This window comes from Cervus canadensis, chromosome 32 (genome assembly GCF_019320065.1).
Source record: "Cervus canadensis isolate Bull #8, Minnesota chromosome 32, ASM1932006v1, whole genome shotgun sequence".
Lineage (NCBI taxonomy): Eukaryota > Metazoa > Chordata > Mammalia > Artiodactyla > Cervidae > Cervus > Cervus canadensis.
In genome coordinates, this window is record NC_057417.1 from 38,519,958 (window position 1) to 38,535,472 (window position 15,515).

Sequence of the window (15,515 nt, forward strand, 5' to 3'; positions counted from 1 at the left end):
TCACCCCAGTTCAGAGCCAGAGAGGAGACGGCCTGCCTGACCCCCAGGCCAGGGATGCCACGTCAGTCCCTCTGTATCCCAAAGCCCGGGCAGTCACTCCAGACCACCATGGCTCAGGCCCCGCCCCCACCAAGGCTGGTGGTGCCTCACAGACACAGAGGCTCAACGACCAGAAGGAGAGCTGAGCTGGACAACAAGGTGCCCAGAAGCGGCAGTCAGGCAGGCGGTCAGTTCCCCGAGGGAACCATGCCTGGGAGGCCGGCAGTGGCACCTGTGGGCTTACCGTACTGGCCGGAGCTGATGGCGATCTCAATGATGGAGTCACTGATGTGTGTGGCGGGCTCTCCCTGCGAGAGCACGTCCTCAGGTGGGCCGGGCAGGGAGATGTCCAGCAGGGCAGAGACGTTAGGCGGGGAGAGCCGCGTGCTGGAGGGGTCCGAGGAGGGCAGCGGTGTGGAGAGCCCATTGTGGACAGGGGCCTTGGACAGCTCGGACAAGGAGAGAACGGGTGGGTTCTGTGGAGACAGGTACTGTTGAGACATGACGGAGCAGGCAGCCGTATTGAGGCGCGAAAACCAACCAGGCCCCGCAGAGCAGCAACTGAGGACGGGGACAGCAAGAGGCAGAGACCCCAGCCGCTTCACACCCTCCCCCACGAAACACCCCTGGGGAGTCACCACCCCCGGGAACCCTGGGGGACCGCAGAGTCGAGAGGTCGGGCAAAGGTGGCCTGGATCTGCTTCCACCCCCAGCTGACGAACTCTTCTCCGTGGCCCAGAAAACTTAAGTCCCTGCAGGATTGTGTCTCAATCAGCCAGCTTGCAGAGGGAAGTTGGCAGCCTGAGAAGGGAGCCATGTGTGCATGATCGAGGCAGGTACAGGGAGGCATGGCCACCGGGCATCACGGGGAGGAAGTCCGGGCCCACGATCAGGACCACAAGGTAGGACTTGGCGCTCCCCGGGGTGTGGGGCAGCTACTTTGCTCAGCAGTCAGCAGTACACTCTACCTGGAAACCGTCGGCCATTGGCTCCTGCCTCGAGGGGACGCTGATGAATGGGTCACTTGTGGCCTACAGCAACACAAGGAACACGCCGGTGAGTGCCGGCCAGCCAGTACCAGGCTCCCAGGGGAACCGCTCCAGCCCACAGCTCCTCACAGGCAGAAACCACTCCCTGGGGGGTAAGAAAGCCCGCTGCTCTCAGAAAGTGCCCCCCTGCACCTCCCCAAACTGAAGACCATTTGTCAGTCCACAGCCAACTCGCCACAGCAAGAGGTCGAGCTTGTGGTACCCAGGCAGGTCTGGCTCTGCGGTCCTAAGGGGCCGCCTGCAGAGCAGGGGGCCAAGGCAGCGCTCGAGTGGCCGGGAGTCCTGGGCTTGTTACCTGTTCTGCCTCCGTCCACGGCTCACCCACTGCGCCACATGGCCTCACTCAGGCCCCGGCCTTCCTGTTCAGTGACCTCCTGCCTCCAGAGCAGAGCTGGAGTCCCACACCACCTCACCCTGTGACTGTGACTCTCAGGGACTGGACCCTGACATGCCACCCCCGGAGCTGGTGGCAGCTGGGAGAAGCCCCCTACACACACTCACCCCTACAGCGGGGAGGGGGTCTTCATTCTGGTGGTGGCCGGTGGAGTCCGGCCCCGTGACAGCTGCCGTCACCTCATCTGAAGACAGCGGGGCGATGCCAGACAAGCCATCCGTGTCCAGGACTGGCAGGGGGCTCCCAGGGATGATGCCAGCACTTTTGGCTGCTAGGTCGATAGCACCTGGAAAAGGAGCAACGTGCAAGCCTCTGCTCTCGTGACACCCAATGCCCACATGGAGGGGACCCCCACATGTAGGCCTCGTGTGCATGTCAGGCAGAGTCGCAGACTTACTGGCCAGGGGGCCTGTGGCCTGTGGGGGTAGGACCTTGGGCACGATTGGCCGGGACACAGCTGCTTTGGCCAGGGAGGACTGGACGGGCCGGAAGGAGCCTCTCCCTGTGAGGATGATAGCAGAAGCAGACAGGTCAGCCGCATAAGCCAACAGCTGCTGGGCACGCAGCGGGGCTGCACACACTCCCTTCCAAGCAGTCTCCTCCACGGCCACGGCTCCGACCAGAGCTGAGCCGAGCTGGAAACCACTGAACGTCAACACTTGCCAACTTGGGGAAGTCAGCAGTCACAGAGGGCCCCAGTGGGCAGAGAGCACTGCTGCCTAAGACAGCGGCACCACTGCGCCTCCTGGGGGCTGCTGAATGGCTGTGGTCATGGCTGTCGTCCCCAGGAATAGCCCTTTAAGGGTCCTTGAGCTAAGTCACAGGTTCCTCTGAGGTGGTCAGAGCCTCAGATCTAGGGCCAAAATTCTGTCTTTTCCACCTGGCTCATTCCTGGCAGGCATTCTGCCATTGAAAAGTAGGTGTGAGAAAAAGCCATTGACTGCTGTCTGGATCTTGGGAAATGAAGACCAATAGGATAAAGCATGGAATACATGCTTCACTGAAGGAATCTCACTGCAAAAGGTTCACTTCAGAGAGCAGGGGCCCCTCTGAGCTTGGGGGAGCACACAGCGTGACTCACGTACCCCACTAAACCCCTGCAGACATCATGGACAGGGTGGACAAGAGACCCTTCTCTAAAGTGAACTGAGCACAGCACCCCGTCCAGGGCCACGTGAGCCCACCTGGGGAGGAAAGTGCCTGCAAACCACTGGTCAGCAGCCCACACCTGCCTGCCCACACCACCGCCTGGGCCCACTGCAGCTGCACCCCCTGCGTGCGTTGACAGAATGGACCCAGGAAAGCCTGGAAGGTAACTTAGAGAGCCACGGGGACAGACGCCTGTGTTCTCCAAGTCGGGGCCGCGAGGAAAGGAAAGCTTCCCGAGGAGCCGCGGTGCCCACCGGTCACAGAGGAATTCGACAGGATGGAGAAGGAGCAGACGTTGTGGGACTGGTTTTCAGATGGCCTCGGAAGCAGCGTCCTCTGTGGAGAGAAACCAGGAAGGGTGGCCCTCATCAGCTGCGAGCAGCAGGCTCATGCCGACGCTGCTGGCTGTCGACATCAAACGCTGAGCGCCAGCCAGCAAGGCCGGAGGCGCGGCAGCCCTGGGGGCGCAGGGCGCCTCCCTGGGCTCTGCCAGGCGCCTTGAGCCGGTGCGCCGGCTGTCCACGAGGTGAGAGGCCCAGGATCCCTGGCCAGCCCTGCGCCTCTTTGAGAGGGCCAGGCAGGAGGACCTGCAGGCTCTGGCCGTGTGGTCTGTTACGGCTACTCATGTCCACCCCGCTGCTGTGAGAGCAACCGCGCACAGCAGGGAAATGAGGGACCGGGGCCGTGTGCCAGCGCAACTCTTACAAAAACCGTTAAGTGAAGGAACCACAAATGAAATGTGATTCCATTTATGTGAAATGCCCAGAACAGGCAGCTCCCAAGAGACAGGAAGTGGCTCCAGGGTTGGGAGGGGGCGGTGCAGGTAAGGGGTTCTGTTTGGGGCATGAGAAGGTTCTCAGATGACGCAGCAGGAGGGCTGCATAACCCCATGAACATGCTAAAAACCCTGAACTGTACGCTTTAAACGGGCAGGCTTCGTAAGTATCAATAAACTTGTTGACAAACAACACAAAGTAGCCACGGGTAGGCAGCAAGGGCATCCTGGCTGCGACACTGGACTGCAGCGCGTCCTCCAAGCCAGGAAGTGTCTATGTATTTAACCAAAAACACTAAAAATTAAATGCCCCAATGTTATATCAGGCTGCACAAAAAACATGGGGCACTTGGAATACATCTTCCTTTCTGAGGTCTGTGATGCAATGCCTCATTCCTAAATAAATTAATTCCAAAAGAGGAATAGATTTCTGCATCTAGTAAAAGGAGAACTATGCATTAATTCACAAACATTCATCAATTTCCAAGCCTACAGTTCTTTCAGCGCCACCTCCTTCATCTTGTCACCTCCACGTAAGAACGCCCCCTTTCTCCTGGGCCTTTCACACCCAGCTCTCCCCTGTGGGTCTGCAGGCTGCGTCCAACGGTGCTCCCAGCCTCATGATGACGAGCCTAGGGGAGATCTGGCCTCTGGCCGACCCATAAACCTTGCCAACTGCTTCCACTGACGTGTTTATAAATAGATGTTCTGAGAGCCTCAAATATAGTCCAATCTCAGACATTCTTGGAACCCAAATCCCTAGACCTTTCTTTCTTTTCCTTTAAGCAGTTTTCATGCTGTGCTGAGACTGCCTTTATTTTCAGGTACAGTTATGATCGCTGTGACTACTCTATCTATCCTAATTACTAACAAGGAGAAGGAAAGGATAAGGACTTCCTCACTTCACATGGAAACCTGAGACACAGGAGAACACTAGCGTGTCTTGAGCAACCTGGCCGGCGGGACGGGCCAGCCCTCAAGGAGGCACGCAGGTGGGCGGGGTGCTGACCTGGACCACCAGCGGCTTCCGCAGGTGCCGGTTTCGCAGCTTCCTGGGCTTTGGCAGGAAAAAGTCCGACTGCATCTGTGGGGAGACAGTGCTGGGCTCAATGCGCCCTGTCCGTGGCCAGGTGGCCTGGCAGCCAGGGGGCAGGGCCCCACTTACACTGATGGAGCTCAGGTGCTGCCGGAACGTCAGCTCTGTCTCCTTGTTGGGAAAGAAGAGCTTCCCATGCCGGCTGTTGGGCGGCAACGTCGTTGGGACGGCAAAAAGGCCACCATCTGAGTCGCTGCTGCCCGTGCTGGCGGGACTGGCCACCAAGAGGGGCCTCGGAGGGTTTCTCAGACCTAGAGACGGAGAAGGGAGATGACAGCAGTACTCCCCGAGCAACACCACCAGTGCAGAAGGGCGTCCACCGGGAAGAAAATCAGAAACGAATTCTTGACAACCCTATCTGCTGTCCACGGAAGAAATCTCCTGTATATCCATCCTGTAAGAAGCTGCTTTTCTCCTTCTCTCCCTGAAATTCTGGTCCTCACCAAGTAATTACATCAGAGTTTTCCTTGACCTCTGCTGACCTCAGTGGAAGGGCAGATGCACCTTCCAAGTCATCCAGTCTAGACCAGAGGTCAGAAAATGCTCTCTGGACACGGCCAGACAAGAAGTCAGCCTTGAGTACACGGTCTCTGCTGAACTCAGCACAAGAGCAGCCACAGACAACCTGTGAGCCAGTGGCCATGTAAATAAAACAAAACTTCATTTACAACTTGATTTAAATAAAGTTTACAATAAAACTTTATTTACAACCAGCAAGCTGTGGACCATGGTCCGCTGATCCTCTTGGTCTTAGTCTGAGTATACAGAAAAAAGACCCAAAGATAAAAGGATGAAACATTTATGAACTACCATTTGGGGACTCTGGGCTTCCCACATGGCACGGCAGTAAAGAATCTGCCTGCCCATGCAGGAGACTCAAGAGATGCAGTTTCGATTTCTGGGTCAGAAGATCCCCCGGCGGAGGAAATGGTCAACCACTCCAGTATTCTTGCCTAGAGAATGCCATAGACAGAGGAGCCTGGCGGGCTACAGTCCATGGGGTCGCCAAAGTCGGCCATGACTGAGCAACTGAACAACATTTGGGGACTCTGCTCACTGTTTTCATCACAGCCGCTACTGCAGCTTATTTCATGGAAGAGACGGGTCCCCTTTCTTTGTTCTTTATTTGCAAATCTGTGAGGCTGAATCGACACACACTGAGTCCAGAGACCGTATCTTCCCAATGCCTATCAGGATTCTAGAACTGCAGGTGCCTAAGCCAGAAGCATCCTCAATCAAGGGAAAATGTGGGTATTTAAGAGTTCACAGAATTACAAAACTGAAGCCCAGAGAGAAGGTGGAGAAGATCACACAGCCTACCTGCTGGCACCACCCTGGTTCACCTCTGATGAACGTGCCTCTGCCCTGAGGACAATGGGCTCAGAGCCTGTGGCTGCCCCACAGGGGGCCACCGCCAGGAGAAGGACCACCACCAGGAGGGAAACAGAGAACACGACAGCAGGAGAAGGGGACCTGACACTCCACCAGCTTCGTTCTTTACAATTCATGCAGAACAAACAATTCCAGCCACGACAATGTATTTTTTCTAATAAAAATAGTAAGTAAATCGACGCCTTAGGGAAACGGGTTTTGTCTGTCCTGGGATTTTATGTGCCACATAACCGAATAAGAGACCCTGAACTTAAATACTTCACAGACACAACTGTGGACCAGCAGGTAAGCCCGTCTTGCTTTCCAAGATTTGTGTTCAGCTGTTGGGGAATCCCTTAACTGAAGGCCTCATTATTCTTTCAGAGGAAAAGAAAAGCAGCCTTTGTAAGACTCAGAAAGAACCAGCCCTCCTCAGGCTCTAAGCCACCAGTTCAGCAGGACACAGAGGCTGCAGGTGACCTCAGAAGGCAGGTCCCCCAAGGTGAACAAACTGGTCAGGGTCCCCCACATCTCCTGCCAGCTCCCACACCCAGTGCCCCAGGGCTTTTGTGCTGGGCCCTGCTCTCCCCCTCTCCATGAGGCGGTGGTGAGTTCTGTACCCGCACGCCATCCACCAGCCTGTGGCCAACACAGTGGAGCCCCCAGGCCCCTGCAGGCCCAGCACCGCATGTGGCCAGTCGAGCCTCACCTGAGGAGCAAGGTACGGAGCTGGGCGAGAAGGCCTTGCTGTGGCGGAGGGCAGCCTGGTTTCGGGGGCAGCGCGGGCTGCGGGAGCTCACGGTCACCACCTTTCCTGGCGGTGTTGTTGATTGCTCCTCCTGGGCGGGCCTCACAGAGGCTGTGGAGCCAGTGTTCGTCTCTGGAGCCTGGGACAGAAACGGGCCGGGACATGGACCAACTTGGCACATGGACGATGCTTCTGGACCAAGTGCCCGGGGCAGAGGCACAGAAACACATGAGTGTGGAGGGACAGCAGAGGGCCAGAGGTCACACGCCATGACACACACTCAGCGCCCCAGGCCCCCAGGCAAAGAGCCACTGTCCTCTGGGAGCCCTCTGCCTTCACTGCCATGGTGGCACAGACAGGCTGTCCCCTGCAGTGACAGGAGGGGACGCCGAGTGGCAAGCCACAGGGATTCACCTTCTTAAAGCCTCTTCTGTGAGTCAGAGAAAGGAAACACAAGAGTAATTTCTAATGCTAAACACAAGTACGGCCAAAGAGCCCTCTGCTGAGTCAAAACCCCCACCTCAGGGGTTTCGTGGGCCTGCCCGAGGCCACAACCTCCACAGGCGCGGCTGCCATCGAGTGCCCGGGCCCCCACCACACGGGCACCCCTTCCGCTCACCACGCCCTGTGACTTCACCGCCCCGGCCCCCAGCACCACTGCTCTCCTGCCAGGAGAGCTGACTCTTCTGGCCCACGTGGGGCTCTGCTCGCTGGCCTTGGCAAGGCCCACCCAACAGGGCGCCCTTTCCCAGGGCCATCACAGCCACTGCTCCCCAAGCGGGAGCCTGGCGAGGAACCGCAGACCACTCCAACCAGCCACCTCCCAGGCAGCTGCCCACCAGGTCCCCGGGGCACACTGCACCCAGCCCAGCCCCCACCCAGCTCTGCTCCCTGCACCCTGGCTGTGCCCCAACCATGCCCCCAGGAAGGCCTTTCCCAAGCACACTGAAACCTGCGCTGTTCCCAGCTCCGGGCCACGCTGCCCCCGTGCCCCCGTCTGATGCTTGTCCCCGTGGCCCACATGTTCAGGCACAGTGGCCTCCCCGCAGCTGGGGAGCCCCGCGGGACAGGACGCGGGCCTGTACCACAGGGCACCAGGGCCCTGACTGCCTACCCTGTGCACCCCACCCTACTCCAGGGAACCAGAGGCCAGCCCTGGACCAGCTCCTCTGGGAGCCCCTGGGCCCCGACCAACTTCCCCGAGGCCAATCCCTGCTCTCTGGACCCCACTTACCAGTCGGGGGTTGACCTCAGTGGAGATGAGCTTCAGGAGGCAGCTGAGAAGGCGCTGCTTGTGGAAGGCGGCGGGCGGTGAGCTGGCGTGGGGTCCTGGGGCGTCTGGGCCCAGCACCGCCAGCCAGTCGTACTCCAGCTGCAGCTTGCTGGGCTTGCCCATCATGAGGTAGACTTCAGCCAGCGTGAGGCTCTCGGAGGTCTGCAGGTTCCAGCCCTCCTCGCGCAGTTGCTGGGCCAGCCGGCTGGCCGGGACGTCCTTTGGAGGCTTGGTGGCAGGCTGGCCCTGAGGTGGAGGATCCGAGGGGCTCACCTTCTCCTGAGGCTCCTCCGCAGGTGCGTCCGCCAAGTCTTTAGTGCAGACGTCTGGCTGGAGCCCGGGGCTGGGCTGAGGCTCCGGGCCAGGTGGGCCACGGACAGGGGATGGGGCCCTGGCCCGGCTGAGGTCAGCCCCCTCCGTGACACAGGCCTCTGGGGAGGGCCAGGCCGCGGGCCGTGGGTCCGCACGGCGGCCCTGCTCGGGAATGATGAGGTCCTGGCATGACTTCATGTAGCGGGGGAAGGGGTCCAGCAGGGACAGCTCATCCTCCAGATCTGGGAGCTGGCCGCAGGCACACACTGGCGCCCCGGGCTCTTGGGCGGGGCCGTCCCCGCCCTCTGCAGCGGCAGCTGCTGGGGTCTTCTCAAGCCGTCCCCCGGCATCCTGCAGCCCCGGGGGTAGCCTGTCGGGGGCGTCTGGGCTGCTGAAACTCGTGGCAGCCCCCTCCCCAGGGGCACTTTCTGGGGAACTCTCCCCGGAGCTCTGTGAGGCATCAGTGGAGGGAGGGGGCCGCCCCCCGGCCTTGGCCTCAGAAACGGCCCTGGGGCACTTCAGCTGGCCCCTGGCCGTGCCCTGCCCGCTCTGGATGCCCAGGATCTGGGCTGGGGGCAGCGCGTGGGTGTCCTTGGCGCTCTGCTTGCACCGGCCGCCCTCCTGCCAGTGCACCGTGCAGAAGGCCTTGGAGTGAACCACCCGGGCCACACCTGGCAGCGGTGTCAGGGTGCAATTCTCGCCCGGGAACAAGTGCAGCGCCACCTTCTCCTGCGACGGCTCCGAGAACGAGTCCTGCAGCTGCCGCTCCTCCAGCGTCTTCCGCTGAGTGCACCATCAAGGATCCACCTGTGGTAGCTCATGCCCCCAGGCCAGTGGGCCTCGGGGAGACAGGACAGGCACTTCTTTCTGTAGGGGCCCCACACCCATCACCGCCCTCTGTGCTGGGGACTGCGCAGGACATGAAGATGGAGAGCTAACCTCAGTCATTTCCCTTAACCTGCTGGCAGGGGTGCCTTGGCCACAGCCCGTGGGCCACACGGCAGCCATTCAGGCATAGAGGGCTGTTGTGCCACGAGTTCTCACACCATGAGGAAGCCACAAAGGGGGCTCAGACCTTAAGCCCAGAGGACGAACGGCTGTGGGTTTTAGTTGTGTTCCACACCAGCCCATGGCCCAACTGCTACACCCCAGGGCTCTGCTGCCAAGCCAGGACTGAGAAGGAGATGCCTCCGAGTCCCAGGCAGCAGGTGCTATGGGGTCTGGGGGTTGTTTCACTAAGAAAAAGATACGATTCGCACTTCATGAAGTGCCCACTTCTGCTTCAGGAACTCAATGAGGCTGGAGACCTTCCGATGTAGCTCCACGATCATCCTGCAGAGAACGACAGACAGAGACAGGGGCTGGGACGCGCGGGGCCTTCTGGGAGTCCTGGAGGCTGTGGCAACAAGATGCCGCCGGGCTCTCTAGGCCCGAGCCACAGTGTCCATGCAGAGCCCCTGGCCTCTTTTCTAACACCAACCCTTCAAACTGAGAAAACTGGAGGCCCATGTGAAACTGCAAGAAGTAAGAGAACCCAAGCGCCCTTTACAGGACGAGGCCTCAACCAGGACAGGGCCTGGCACAACGGCCCTTCTCCTACCAGCTCCTTCAGGGGTCAAAGAGTGGGTGCAGGCTTAATGAAGCCCAAGAAAATAAAAATACGCATGGGAGGAATGAAGTCCTGACCCAGGCTATGACACAGATGAGCCCTGAGACCAGATGCTCACTGAGGTCAAACAGAAAGGACCCACATACAGTTCTGCTGATGTGAAACATCCAGCACTGGTGAATCTACAAGGACCAGTGTAGGGAGGCTGGTGGGGCCTGGGGAAGTTGCAAGGGGATGGGGAATGAGTGTTAGGTGGGCATGGGGTTTCCTCTTAGGTGAAGAAAATTTCTGAAACTAGAGAGAGGTCACGTCTGTACAACACCGTCAAGGTGCCCAACGCCCTGAACTGGGCCCTTAAAAAAAGCTCACCGTTAATATACAAAATAACGAGAACTGGAGAATGACCCAACCCTGGGTGCCCAGTGCATAGCCATACACACATCAGAGACACGGCAGGAGAAAAAAGGGAGCGGGTCTCAGGGAAAGAGGCGGGAAGACCCTGAAGCTGTTGGTCTGTGACCTTGCGATGCATTCACACCCACTCTAAGCTTGCAAAACCCCAGCCAGCGACGCAAACGCAGCCCTGGAGTCCGAGGACCTCACGCTGAGGCAGCCCTCATGCGACCCTCAGGTGGAGCCGGGGCACCGGGTGGCTGCTGCTCCCCCAGGGGCCCCTCTAGCCCTGTCCCTTGCAGCTCGCTCCGCTCCAAACATCGAGCACCTCACCTGAGCCGTGGGTTCTGGGCGAGGCTCTGCACGCGGGCCCAGGCGTGGTTGTTCCGTGGCTGGAGCTCCACAGGGACCCTCAGGGGCAGGCGCACTGGCTTCTGGTCCTCTTCGTCACTCAGGCCTGCGACAGAGGGGGCTTTAGCATCATCTGTGCGGGCACAGACGGACCTCGACGATGAGGTGAAGCTCTTGGTCAGACCGCTAAGGTGCCCAGAGAGGAGGAGGGGCAAGCAGCCCTGGGGAAAGTTGGAGGGGGTAGGGCGAGGAGCGGCTCTACATTTGCCACAGCCGCCGCACACCCGCTGTGCCAGGCCCTTGGCCCAGCCATGGGAGACTCGCCCTGACACCTACAATGTGCCATCTCAGGACAGCTGGGGCTTCAGAGCTGGATTAGATGCCTGAGTGGACACACCACTGTGCCTGGAGCTGCGGTCCAAGAGTGGATCACCCAGGCTCGGCCACCACGGGACACCATGGGATGTTTCCAGCTCAGGCTGGAAATCACTAAACGCAGCCGTCCAGCAAGCCTCCCCAACGGGAACGGGCCCTCAACGCCTGGCCTGGCCCACCCCAGCGGAGCTGCATCTGACGTACCATCGGGGTCACAGAGTTTCTTCAAGGCACGGCACATGGGTGCTTTGATCCGCAGGTTCCTCCCTTTGTACCGGACTGTGGTGGCCCTGGGAGAGGGGTTGAAGGAGCGCTGAGGCCTCAGAGTAGAGTCACTCCCACCCTGTGAAGTGATGGAGGGCCCTGGCCGAGCACCCAGCCTGGCCTCCGGGGCTTGTGCTCGGCCCCGTGAGGGGGCCCCTGCAGAAGCTCCCAGGGCTGCGGGCAGGCGGACGTCACACGACAGATGACAAGGCTGGCCTGGACCTCCCTGAGCAGGCAGCTGGCCACAAAGGCGGCGCCCACCGCTCAGGACACACCTGCCCTCCTGCCTGGTGACGACGAGCACCTGCCACCTCCCACCCAACAGCCCGCTCCCTGGAGGCCCCCTCCCCTCCTCTGCCCCAGAGCAGATGGGCTCACCCACCTCTACGTAACCTCTCAACCCACCCCACCTCTACGAGTCAGGGACGTCACTCAGGCCTCTGCAAACCACACTGGGGGTCAAGTGGAGGCTGGGGCCCTAGAAGCCAGCAGGTGGGGGTGCTACATGCTTGTGCTCCCCGCACTGACCTGCAGCAGGTCCAGAATCAGTGGGGCCTGCCCAACATATGTCATAGCTGTGGGTGACTCTCTCTCTGAATACTGCTGTGGCAGCAATTTATACAATGTTCAAATTACAAAAAGAAATACTACTACTAATGAAAGAAAAATAAAAGCCACAAAAAATAGCTCCCTCTGAAAACACACTTGGTATGCTTCAGCAATACTCAATAAAGGTAGATTGTCTTCAAGACTGCAGCCAAACAAGGTGGGCCAGACAATTACGAAAGATTGGGGGTGATCAGGAAGGTCCCTGCAGCCTCTATGTTCTTGCTCCACTTGAAAACAGGAAATCACAAATGACGTGTCTTGGCTAGAACTTCCAAATAAAACCACCACAAGACTCCACGGAGCAAGCCCCTAAGAAAAGGCATTGGCCAGCCACCCAATGGTTGGTGAACAAACATAGGTTTATGTTTTACAAAAGGTTCAAGGCTGATATCATTGCTTTTATGACTGTTTTGATTTTTTACCTATTTCAAAAATTGAACTATGATATTGTGTTTCAGAAGAACAGATACTGAACACAGTTCCCTCTGCTGCACAGTAACTCCGTATTTCTTTCTTTTACATATGGTACTGTATATCTGCTAACCCCCAACTCTTAACTTCTCTCTCCACCCCCTCACCCTCTGATACCCGTAAGTTTGTTTTCTACATCTACGAATCTATGTCTGTTTCGTAAATAAGTTCATTTGCATTATTTTTCAGATTCCACCAATGGACATGAGTTTGAGCAAACCCCGGGAGAGAGTGGAGGACAGGGAAACCTGGAATGCTGCAGACCATGGGGTTGAAATACTGGACACAACGGAGTGACTGAACAAGTGTCAGTACATGTTCCGCCTATATTCTCTGTGAGGAGCTTTGCAGTGCTGCGCCTTGTATTTGCGTTTTTAGCCACTGTGAGTCTGTTCTTGTCTATGGCATGAAGGCGTGCCCTAACCTTGCTGATCTACATGTGACTGGCTGCCCAGCTGTCCCGATACCACTCGCTGAAGAGACAGTCTTCTCGCCACTGTGCACGCTTGCCTCCTTTCTGAAAGGTCAATGGACCAGAGGTGTGTAGGTTTACTTCTGGGCTCTCCATTCTCTCCCACTGATCCAAAGGTCTGTTTACATGAAGACCACACACCGTTTGGATTACTGTAGCTTTGTGGCATTGTCTGAAGCCTGGGAGGGTTATGCCTCTAGCTTTGCTCTTTTCCCTCAGGACTGCTTTGGCAGTTCTGGGTCTTTTTGGTTTCATACAAATTTTAGGATTACTTGTTCTCATTAGGTGAAAAACATCATGGGTAATCTTATAGGGATCACATTAAATCTACAGATTGCTTTGTGCAGTATGGCCATGTTAACTATATTAATTCCTCCACTCCAAAAGCATGGGATATCTATTTCCTTGAATCATCTTTGATTTCCTTTATCAGTGTTTTATAGTTTTCAACATAGAAATTTTTCACCTCCCTGGTCAGGTTTATTTCTAAAGTTTTAATTTTTTTTCATGCAATTTTAAGCATGATTTTACTCTTTCTACCCTTGACCTTAACCAAAGGCTGAGAAGTTATTTTTACTCTTTCTGGTATTTCAGCATAAAGAAATGGTATGGATTTCTGTGTGTTAATCTTGTGTCCTATTATGTTACTAAATTCACTTTATAAGTTTGGGTGGCTTTTGCGTGGAGTCTTTAGGGTTTTCTATATAGAGTCATGTCATCTGCATATGATGACAACTTTACCTCTTCCCTTCCAGTCTGGATGCCTTTTCTTTCTTTTTCCTGTCTGACTGTTGTGGCTATGAGTTCCAATACTTTGTTAAATAGACGTGATGAGAGTGGGATCCTTGTCTTCTTCCAGAAGTTAAAAGGAAGGCTTTCAGCTTCTCGTCATTCAGCATTATGTTGGCTATAGGTCTGTCAAGATTGGTTTTTATTACGTTGAAATGTTTCCTCCATACCTACTTTGGTGAGAGTCAAATGCTTTTTCTGCATCTATTTGAGATGATTGCATGGTCTTTTCTTCTGCTGATGTGGTTAACCACACTGACTGACTCACAGGTGTTGAACCATCCTAGGGACTCTGGGACAAATCCAACTTGATTGTAGCATATGATCTTTTATATGTGTTGTTGGATTTGGTTTGCTAATATTGTGCTGAGAGATTTCCAGCTGAATTCATCAAAGATACTGGCCGGTCATCGTTTTTAGTATTGGCCTAGATTTTGTATCAGGGTGATGGTACACTCACAGACTGACTTTGGAAGTGTTTCCTCCCGTCAGCCCCCTGGAAGAGTATGAGAAGGATTAATATAAGTTCTTTGCATGCTTGGCAAAATTCTCCAGTGAAGCCGTCAGTCTGGGACTTCTGCTTGCAGGGAGCTTTTTTACACTTTTATTGGAGGTTTCTGCTGTACAGCAGGTGCATCAGTTATATTATCTACACACACAAACGCTGCTGCGGCTGTGTGGGCTCTTCCGACGTGTCCGACTCTGTGCCGCCCCATGGACTGCAGCCTGCCAGGCTCCTCTGTCCACGGCATTCTCCAGGCAAGAGTACTCAAGTGGGTTGCCATTCCCCCCTACTTCAGGTGATTTTCCCAACCCAGGGATCAAATCCAGGTGTCCTGCATTCCAGACAGATTCTTTATTGCTGAGCCACCAGGGAAGCCCATATATATATATACACACACACATGCCTTCTTTTTAAAATTTCCTTCCTATTTAAGTCACCACAGTTCATTGAATTCCCTGTGCCATACAGTAGGTTCTCACTAGTTATCTATTTTATACATATGAAGGGAGTTTTTTAATTACAGATTCTGTTTCACTTCCAGTGACTGGTCTACTCAAATTATGTTTCTTTTTGATTCAGTTTTGATGGGCTGTATATATCTAAAAACTTCTCTATTTCTACTAGGTTGTTCATTTTGTTGGTATGTAACTTTTCATATGCTTATTTAACTTATATGCAGGGTACATCATGAGAAACGCTGGGCTGGATGAATCACAAACTGGGATCAAGATTGCCAGGAGAAATATCAATAACCTCAGACATGCAGATGACACCACCCTTATGGCAGAAAGTGAAGAAGAACTAAAGAGCCTCTTGATGCAAGTGAAAGAGGAGAGTGAGAAAGTTGGCCTGAAGTTCAACATTCAGAAAACAAAGATCATGGCATCCGGTCCCATCACTTCATGGCAAATAGATGGAGAAACAGTGGAAACAGTGGCAGATTATTTTTTTGGGCTCCAAAATCACTGCAGATGGTGAGTGCAGCCATGAAATTAAAAGATGCTTGCACCTTGGAAGAAAAGTTATGACCAACCTAGACAGCATACTAAAAAACAGAGACATTACTTTGCTAACAAAGGTTCTTCTAGTCAAAGTTATGGTTTTTCCAGTAGTGATGCACAGATGTGAGAACTGGACTATAAAGAAAGCTGAGCGCTAAGAATAGACGCTTTTGAACTGTGGTGTTGGCGAAGACTCTTCAGAGTCCCTTGGACTGCAAGGAGATCCAACCAGTCAATCCTAAAGGAAAGCAGTCCTGAATATTCATTGGAAGGACTGATGCTGAAGCTGAAACTCCAATACTTTGGCCACCTGCTGCGAATAACTGACTCATTTGAAAAGACCCTGATGCTGGGAAAGATTGAAGGCAGGAGGAAAAGGGGACGACAGAGGATGAGATTGTTGGATGGCATCGCCAACTCAATGGACATGAGTTTGAGTACAAACTACAGGAGATGGTGATGGATTGGGA

The 15,515-nt window shown here is 55.4% G+C and overlaps 1 protein-coding gene across 2 annotated transcripts in view; it reads right to left on the reverse strand.

Annotated features, from left to right (window-relative positions):
• CRAMP1 (cramped chromatin regulator homolog 1) overlaps nucleotides 1-15,515 on the reverse strand; it is a 45,289-nt gene that overhangs the window by 5,857 nt on the left and 23,917 nt on the right. For both annotated transcript variants that reach the window (XM_043455277.1, XM_043455276.1), the window contains exons 7-18: nucleotides 11,139-11,224; nucleotides 10,542-10,665; nucleotides 9,457-9,538; nucleotides 7,856-8,989; nucleotides 6,583-6,760; nucleotides 4,572-4,753; nucleotides 4,416-4,490; nucleotides 2,886-2,967; nucleotides 1,880-1,984; nucleotides 1,590-1,768; nucleotides 1,008-1,070; nucleotides 284-515 (exon numbers count right to left, since the gene is read on the reverse strand). In XM_043455277.1, the coding sequence (XP_043311212.1) occupies nucleotides 284-515; nucleotides 1,008-1,070; nucleotides 1,590-1,768; nucleotides 1,880-1,984; nucleotides 2,886-2,967; nucleotides 4,416-4,490; nucleotides 4,572-4,753; nucleotides 6,583-6,760; nucleotides 7,856-8,989; nucleotides 9,457-9,538; nucleotides 10,542-10,665; nucleotides 11,139-11,224 (2,522 nt within the window). The remainder of the gene's footprint in view (nucleotides 1-283; nucleotides 516-1,007; nucleotides 1,071-1,589; nucleotides 1,769-1,879; nucleotides 1,985-2,885; nucleotides 2,968-4,415; nucleotides 4,491-4,571; nucleotides 4,754-6,582; nucleotides 6,761-7,855; nucleotides 8,990-9,456; nucleotides 9,539-10,541; nucleotides 10,666-11,138; nucleotides 11,225-15,515) is intronic.